Source organism: Bufo gargarizans, chromosome 2 (assembly GCF_014858855.1).
Source record: "Bufo gargarizans isolate SCDJY-AF-19 chromosome 2, ASM1485885v1, whole genome shotgun sequence".
NCBI lineage: Eukaryota > Metazoa > Chordata > Amphibia > Anura > Bufonidae > Bufo > Bufo gargarizans.
In genome coordinates, this window is record NC_058081.1 from 674,500,725 (window position 1) to 674,510,337 (window position 9,613).

Here is a 9,613-nt window from a genome sequence, read left to right on the forward strand (position 1 = left end):
AATTAAAGGTCCCCTAAGCGGTAGGAAAATGATACTCATTATCAAAAATTGCAAGATAACTGCAAAAAGTCCTGATCCTGTCAAGTGGCAATGTAGTTTGTAGTTTTCTGCTCTTAGCTAAACAGGTAAAAAAAACACTATGCCCCCGCTGAATCAAATGACCAAGGCTGCGTTCACACGACCGCATGAATGGGTCCACATCTGGACTGCAATTTTGCGGACCCATTCATTTCAATGGTGATGCAAAAGATGGTCTGTTCGGTGGCCCCGCAAAAAATATAGAGCATGTCCTATTCTTGTCCGCAATTGTGGACAAGAATAGGCATTTTCTATATAGTGCCAGCCATGTGCGCAAAATGTGGAACGGACACGGCCGGTATCCATGTTTTGCGGCACCCTAAGGCTACTGTCACACTTGCGTTGTTAAATACGGAATTGAGAGCCGGCAGATTATCTCATTAGCCCAATTACATTTTATTTATTTTTTAAAGATCCTCCCTCCCCCCCATTCAGAATGCGTGAGAACTAAAAGGGAAACTTTATATTTTTTTTCCAGTATAGAGATCCCGTGCTGGATCTCAATACCGGAAAACAACAACGCATGTGTCTGGGAAAAGAAATTATATATATATATATATATATATATATATATATATATATATATATATATATATATATTTATATTAAAAGTTCTAGCCTAGTGAATTTCTATATGGCAGAATGCTGCGAGTCCCCCATACACAGGCAAGTCTCCTTATTATACCACTTCCTACTTCTGATGTCGGCTTCTCGTAGCTCATGAAGGAAGTCCCGGGTATATAAGGTGTGTGATAGGCTGTCTGCACACATATCTCTCCGTGTAAAAGGGACGATATATCAGAGTTGCAAAAAGCGATGATTATCAGCTTTCGGGCCATGAGTGGCGGTATTTCACGTTGAACAAACTGTACCATCCACAGGCAGCATGTTATGGAGCAGGAGGAGCTGAGCAGATTCATTAATAGTTTTGTAGGAAAAAAGACTCCACATAAGGCTACATGCACACGACTGTTGTGTGTTTTGTGATCAACAAATCGCAGATCCACAAAACACGGATGGCGCCCGTGTGCGTTCCACAGTTTGCGGAACGGCACGGACAGCCTTTAATATAACTGCCTATTCTTGTCCGCAAAGCGTGTACAAGAATAGGACAGGTTATATTTTTTTTTGGGCGGACAACGGAGCAACGGATGTGGTCAGCACACGGAGTGCTGTCCGCATCTTTTGCAGCCCCATTGAAGTGAATGGGTCTGCATCCGAGCTGCCAAAACAACGGCCGTGTGCATGAGGCCTAACTTGCACTTTATTCATTGAATTCTGCTCAGTTCCTCCTGCTCTACAACCTGCTGCCGTGCGTTCCACATGACACTGACATTAAACTAAACGGGGGCTCACCCTGAATCTATGAGCACCAGAGAGATTGTGCTACCAGCACCCAAGGATAGGTGGTTTACTGCAGATGTTTGAAAGTTCCAGTGTCCATAGCGTCTTACCTGTGCAGAATGAAGCTGGACTTATTTCCCTCTCCTCACAATTATTAAGATCATCCAGCATCTCATAACATTGTTTGTCAATCTCAATGAATATATAAAGATTCTAAACTCTACAAAGAGCGAACACCGTACAGAGCAGTTATGTAACCTTACCTGTGATGTTCAATGGAGTCATTGTCTGGAAGGTTTGCTCCACACACACTGCATCGCTCACTCATATTTCTACCATCGTTCTTCATCCCAGCGGCAATTTCACCTAGCTTGTTAAACAGCTCTCGCTGAATGAAGCCTTGGGGAAGAAGTCCACCGTAAGCACTAAAGTCCATTGATACAGCCAGTGCTGGTTGCATGTGAAGAGCAGAAGCCATAGATGTTGGCACAGTAAGCATCGTTTCACCCTTATGGTTTGGTAGGACGGAGTAGACGCTAAGATGCTTCTCTGCGTGGGAAATTGCATGATCTTGTCCAAGGGTAAAACCTTGACTCAATTCCAAAGACTGTTCAGGAGCATTCTCATCACGGTTAAAGCTCAGATCTCGAGCACTTGTGATGACACTACTGCGGGTTGGGGTTCCTGGACTCTCCTTGGCCTTTTCATCGGATTTGTCTCCACCAGATGCACTGGATTCTGCAGTTGGGCTAGCATGGTTGGTGCCTTCATCAACCTGCATGACTTCTGTTTTCACCTCTGCAAGACTTTGAAGTCTGCCGGTGGAGTGCAAGTCTAGTGCATTTTGTTGCAGTGCTCCTTGGAGCAATGACTGACCAATGGTCATTAAACTATCTACAGCAGTCTTGGTTGGGCTCATACCAGAAAGTCCGTAGGACGTTGACACTGATGGACTTTGATCCACCAAGCTCTGACTGCCCATGCTGGCATAACCACTTTCTTCACTGGAATGCTTTGCGTTCAACATGTTTTTAATAAATCTCGATTTTCTGTCTTCTTCGTCATCCATGGCCCTCTCACTTGTACAAAGGTCACCATCATTCTCTTCTGAAGCTTGAATAGTTTCTAGAATCTTCAGACATTGCTCTTCTAAATACTCAATTTCTAGAATTTCAGCTGCATACAGGAGGTCATCCAAATCTTCCACCTTGGCCTGCAGAGTGGCAGTGTAAGCATACTCCAAAATCTGTTGAAAAGTCTTTGGCGACAAAAAGTCCAATGTGTAATGCTGGCTGCTACGGTGGAAAAGTATTTCAAACATCTTACTAGTACAAGCCAATACTGTCCTATGGGCATGAAACTCTTGAGTATCCACCATGATCACCACATCACAGAGCGTCCCCGCCAACCGCATTTGGTTGGCTTTCAGGAGAATCCCCGTGGGGTGATTGGGGTTTTGCAACTGTATCATACCCATATTAGTCAAATCCATAATTCTCCTGGGGTCTAGTCATTAGTCTATCTGTTGCTTGATATGGTGGGCCAAACTCGGAAACCAATGGACCTATACGTAGAAGGAAAAAGAAAAAAAAAAAAAAAGAAGTTCAGCCACTTATGAAAGCAAAGCACTGAAAGCATTAACAGATCTCATTTTGTTTAGAGAAAAATGATGAACTTACAAAAACATCACCCCCAACCCCCCCCCCCCCTTCCCCCAATTGTGATGCTTCTAGGTTTGTGGTGGTTTTTACTTTCTGGTACCTCTCAGGTGCTCAGGTCAAAGGCGTGGCGGCAGCGTGGCACACCATTAGAGCTCATACACACAGTATTCGTTCCGTTTTTTTTTGCAGACCGTATGCAAAACCATTTATTTCAATGGGTCCGCAAAACAAACAAAAACAAACAAAAACAAAAAAAAACAAAAAAAAAACCACTACTTAAATTACTCTGTGTGCATTTCGTTTCCGTATGTCCGTTCCACAAAAGAATAAAACGAACATATTCTAGTATTGTCCGCATTACGGACAAGGATAGGACTGTTCTATTAGGGGCCAGCTTTTGGTTTCTGAAAAATACGGAATGCACACGGAACGCTATCCGTATTTTTGGCGGATCTGTTTTTTGCGGGCTGCAAAACACATATAGCCGTGTGCATGCGCCCCAAGTGGAAGTCAACAGAAGGTGGTGCACAAACAACCTAAGGTCAACCCTGGATGCTACACCACAATGAACAACTAAAATACCAGTCTAGGTCACTAAATGTTACCCAAAAGTACTAGAACTGGATCGGTTATTCTACTTAAAGGGGTTGGGCCACTAAACATATTCAAACCAGCACCTGGATCTAAAATACTTTTGTAATTGCATGTAGTTAAAAATTTTGTACAGCCAGTGAGCTAACCAATAAAATATATCTGTATAGCGCCATCTGCTGTTTGTCATTTTCCTTACTTCTTGACCACCTCACGGAGGTGGTCACACACGCTCAGTTTAAATCTTCAACTGCCACAAGCCATAGCTTCTGTTAGGGCACTTTTCACACTAGCGTTATTCTTTGCCGGTATAGAGTTCCGTCAAAATGGCTCTATGCCGGAAAATAACTGATCAGTTTTATCCCCATGCATTCTGAATGGAGAGTAATCCGTTCAGGATGCCTTCAGTTCACTCATTTTGACTGATCAGGCAAAAGAGAAAACCGTAGCATGCTACGGTTTTATCTCCGGCAAAAAAACGGAAGACTTGCCTGAATGCTGGACCCGTCCTTTTGGTCTGCACATGCGCAGACCGGTAAAAATTATAAAAAAAAAGATACAAGACGGACCTGTCTGTCAGCATGACAAGCGGAGAAACTGATCCGTTCTTGCAATGCATTTGTGAGACAGATCCGTATCTGTCTCAAACGCTTTCAGTCACATACAGATCAGCGGATCCAGCAGGTAGTTCCGACGACGGAACCGCTTGCCGGATCACACTGCCGCAAGTGTGAAAGTACCTTACAGGGAAAGAGCTACAGCTGGAAGGACACAAGCCCGAGCTCCTAGTCTGAGAAGAATCGAGCAGAGCAATTGGAGTGGTGTATGGGGTGGTTCTCTGGTTCCATGTGAGGTACAGGGCAGGTTTTAGCTACTTTATGATGTTTGATTTTCATTTACGTCACTCATGGCCTTTAAATACCATAATAAAGTGAAGAATGGTTGAGATTCCCAATGTCAAACTAGATCTTAAAGATCCCCCCCCCCCCCTCTGGACAGACATTTGTTTAAAAAGGGGCAAAAGGTTGCTTAGCCAAGAATGACCTGATAGTCCATGTCATATGATGGAACTGGAAGATAGTACAAGAGACATAAAATCTGTTGAAGGACAGGGGTCAAGAGTTCTAGTAGATGCACAAGATCCAGAGGAAGAATAGGTTAGCACGTGGAGCTCCATGGGGACTTCTGCTAGGAGCAATGATCTGAAATGTCTTCATTAGTGACCTAGCAAATGATTGGGGAAGCATTCCTCCTCAACAATGGCAAAGATCTTGACATTCCACAGAAGGAAACCAAAGAAACAGTTGTAGATATACAAACTACATAAAGAGTGACAAAAACGTAAACTTGGACAAGATGAACGGCTACAGTACTACAGAATACTGTAATGGATATAGGCCAGCAAGGGACTGATGACATACCAAGGACCAAGGCTGTAGACAGATCAAGGGATGTAGGACCTACACAGAGAAGCCGAGGTTCACAGGGGGATAACGAACACCATTGTGCCACAAGGAAGCTTCTACAATCAGGGTTACTACAGAAGCGATGAGGTTCAGCAGAGATTTTAGGTAGGACTGCAGGTCAACAGCAAACGTTATCCTAACCAGGCACAGTAGACTACATCTAATGTGGGGAATTCAGCTCTGCTACATCTGTAAAGGAAGCCACCACAAGTGGTTACTGTCTGATCAGTTGTACCCATGTTCTTGCTTATACATTTGACCTCAATCAGAACCGAAAAGTCAACAGGCGCCTCACTGAAGACACCAGATACCCATCTGGACCAGCAAATCTACGCTCAAAAAACCATCTAGAACTTACTACCCAAACAGATATCTGACCACAGGTCCCTGACTGGCGAGAGGCTTTGTAGAAGGTGGATTTAACTAGCGCCTTAAAGCGCTGCTGGTGGCGGTGACAAAACATAACCATCATTTCAGCTTCTAAAACTCCCGTGCGATGTCGATCTGAGAGACGGGTCACAGACAGGGAGGCGACAGTCGCTGCAAAAACTATTAAAACCAATTGTGAGGAGCTTAGAACATCACCGTTTCTAGTCCTACAATGGAGAGCAAGTGACTTTCATTTTCGCGTCGCCCCCACAGATCAGAGGAAGAAACGATAACATTTTCAGTTTTTTTAAATGTACAAACGTCCCCGATCGCTCCACATAACGGCGAGGCCAACTCTCTGGCGCACAGACCGGCAACAGCCATAAACACAGGTTTGCTTTACCCGCTAAACAATAGAAAGGCGCAGTCCGGAGGGACGCTTTATTGGACTTGTCAGACGGAGAAGAATGGGGACAATGGAAGTTTGTGTAACAAAAAGTACAAAGCGTAATGCCTTCACATTAAACCTATTGTTCAACTGCACCTCAAGAAGGGGGGGAGGGAAGGGTTAATAATCTCCTGTGTGTTCTGTAATGATGGAGGAGCGCTAACACTTTTTGGAGACAAAAAGGGTGAACTCCTATGCTCTGGTAGCTCAAGAGTTAAACTTAATACAAACAAAATCTATAATATTTTGATCGTTTCTCTTCCTATTTGGAGAATATTGAGCCCATTGATACAAAGAGGCAAATATCTGCCCGAGTCACGGAACCGATGCGAAATAAGAGCGATATCGCGCTAGACGTTAAAAGGACAGCGACCTTTATAAAAGGAAATTAATATTGCTGTGCCGCGGTAATCAGTATAGGTCATCAGCTCATTTCCAAGCAATCTGCCAACGCCTGCGTCAAATCTAGGTTCGGCTGGGCTCAGATTCGGTGACGTTTCACAATCGAGTGCGGTTATTACTGTCTGCAAGAGATTAACGAGTCCTGTGCCTTTAAGTGCCAACATTTACTCCCAAATGTAACAGAGCGCCCCCTGATGGTCACACAAGAGGCGAGCCCGCAGACACATCCTATGGAGCCTTCACAGAGATGCAGAAGGCTTCGTTCACGTGAGATTCCCACCGCCTCGCCGGCCAGCTCCGTACTACTCCCAGCGATAGGCAGATTTACATGGGACTGCATCGTTTCAGTGGGCAGGTGCCGTAAACAGGCAATGTAGCTCTACAGCTCTGCTACATCTCCATCCAAAGCTTTCCTGCGGTCCTCCAGCTGTTGCAAAACTACAACTACCAGCATGCCTGGACAACCTATAACTAACTATTAGGGCATGCTGGGAGTTGTAGTTTTGCAACAGCTGGAGGGGCCGCAGGTTGGGCATCACTGCTTTAACACATCTGCCATTGCAACCGACCCAAAACAAGGGAACATATAAGAGACTACAGAATACCCATCCTATAAACCACCTGACTGTGTGGACTGCACCGACGGACCCTCGCCGGTGGGTTTACAGTCAGAAGGCACCGTGCCTGGAGTTAGCCAACATTCCTACAGGTCCAAGTCAAACACCGAAATGTAAGAGCCAGAATGAAGGAGGGTTTAGGAGCCCCTGGTACAGAGAAGGATCAAGGATGGAAGAAGACAAATAAGTCGAGATAAAACGAGGGCTAAGAAAACAGACCCCCCCCATAAGAGCGGCTGGTCCTATTGTGCAGCCAGAGGCAAGAATGTTTTTGTCTGTGGCAAAGTACAAGGCAGTTCCACAGGGCGAGGGTCAGAAGGATGGAAACTACAACCCCCAACGGACAGAACCCTGGGTGATGTCACCTCTGGCACTTTACCCACCTGCGCGGCTTATCAATCAGGGTATAGGAGAATACAGAGTCACCGATTACTGACAGCCGGCTACAATAGGGGGGGGGGGGGGGGTCACGCCTAATGTAAGAGGTGCTAAAATATGGGCTACAGCTCAGCGGCATCCAGAGAAGAATCCGGATTTCTGCTCCTCTTCACGGAGGTGTAAGCGGTTTCTAGAAGGAGCTGCTAAGCAGATACGAGGTAGAGCAAGAAAGCGCGAGACAATGGCAAGTTCTACCGGAGACCACCATCCAATCAACTCCAGTAATGACCCCCCCACCATGAAAGATCCCTACCGGAGACCACCATCTGATCAACTCCAATAATGACCCCCCCCCCCCATGAAAGATCCCTACCGGAGACCACCATCTGATCAACTCCAATAATGACCCCCCCCCCCCCCATGAAAGATCCCTACCGGAGACCACCATCTGATCAACTCCAATAATGACCCCCCCCCCCATGAAAGATCCCTACCGGAGACCACCATCAGATCAACTCCAGCAATGACCCCCCCATGAAAGATCCCTACCGGAGACCACCATCCAATCAACTCCAGTAATGACCCCACCATGAAAGATCCTTACTGTAGACCACCATCCAATAAACTCCAGTAATTACCCCCCCTCATGAAAGATCCCTACCAGAGACCACCATCAGATCAACGCCAATAATGCCCCCCCCCCCCATGAAAGATCCCCACCGTAGACCACCACCTGATTAACTCCAATAATGACCCCCCCCCCCATGAAAGATCCCTACCAGAGACCACCATCCGATCAACTCCAGTAATGACCCCCCCCCCATCCAATGATGAAAGATCCCCACAGCGAGGCTACCTCCCCCCTGTTATATTTCATGGATTCAGACCCTTTTCTCTGGAGCTTGGGGGGGGGTTGCCTCTATTGACAGAGCTCCTTTTGATGACTTAGAAGGGTTAATGAGTCAACTATTAAAGCCCTTTATCAGCCCCCCCCCCCCCCCCAACCTTTTAAAACATTGTACAAAACTAGTTTTGGGTGAATTATACCCAAATAAATAATAATAATAATAATAATAATAATAATGTCAGTGAATATTCGATGATGGGGAGGATTAACCCCTGCAGGACCACGATGCTAGGAAAGTCTATGAGGAGAACAGGTAGCCCCGAGAGCCCAGACAGTCTGCTCCGTGTTCACACCGGTCTGTCTGGCTATGCGGGCAGCATGCCCAATGTTACCCCGATAGATATATCATATATAAGGAGGAGAGGATGATGGGGATCTGAGGAGAGGATGATGGGGGTGCAGCACATGAACTGACTGGATCCATACACAAGACCAGACTGTGACGGACCGGGCACTATCGGGGGCGCAGACCCCCGCCTTGGATGGAGGGGACATACACAAGGCAGGATCATGCATGTCACCTCACAGCAGCACAGCCCTTTAAATCTGCCAGAGCCGGTAACGCATGCGGTTCTGACAGGAACTTTTTCTCCCAGTCCCGGCGCAGCATCCCTTCCCCGGTCTGCACAGGGACATACAGGCAACTTTGTAACAAGGTAAGCATTCCTTTCTGTCAGGGACTACTACTCCTCCTCGTGCGCATGATGGGAGTGATGGAGGCAGAAGTTGGAGCAGGTCCCCTCCGCGCACTCACCTGTGTGCTGTCCCCCGGCTCTCTCCGCAGGCATGTATGAGGAGGTGCGCCGTCAGAGCCGCAGCGGCAGCCGGCTCCAGCAGTTCACACTGCCCGCTCTCATGCTCACTAGCTCCTCTCTTCTTTAAGGTTAGCAAATCAACACAGCGGTGACGTCACGCGCGGCGCCCGAACACATGCCTCCCCCCCCTCCTCACACATAATGGATCGGCCCCACCGCCATGTTTACTGCTGGCAGAGAGAGATGCTGAGCGCCTGTCACCTCGGATGGAGAGGAGGCTCCGCGCTGGTCAGTACTGCAGGCGGAGGGACTACAAGTCCCAGGGGGTCCGAAGGGGGAAAAATGAAAAAAATGTGTGGGATTTAATGAGCGAAGGGGTATCGCCTGGTACCTAGGGGGCAGTGTCTAGGCTTGCTGAGAGTTGTAGTTAGTCAGTAGGGGGTCTCTGTGTATGATGCTGAACGGTGATGAAGGCATGACTATAATAATAATAATAATAATTATAATTAATCATAATTTGAAGATACATTTTTGAGCAAAAAGTTGTCTAGAAAATAAATCACAATTGATATATAAATGGTCGGAATATTTACTGCA

General features: G+C 46.5%; 1 protein-coding gene across 1 annotated transcript in view; it reads right to left on the reverse strand.

The window, feature by feature from the left end:
* The window catches only part of ZBTB16 (zinc finger and BTB domain containing 16), a 116,073-nt gene extending 106,813 nt beyond the window's left edge, over positions 1–9,260 (reverse strand). Inside the window, exons 1-2 of the mRNA XM_044282283.1 lie at positions 9,016–9,260; positions 1,686–2,986 (exon numbers count right to left, since the gene is read on the reverse strand). Coding sequence (XP_044138218.1) covers positions 1,686–2,914 — 1,229 coding nt within the window. The 5' untranslated portion in view covers positions 2,915–2,986; positions 9,016–9,260. The remainder of the gene's footprint in view (positions 1–1,685; positions 2,987–9,015) is intronic.
* Positions 9,261–9,613: the final 353 nt, after the last annotated feature.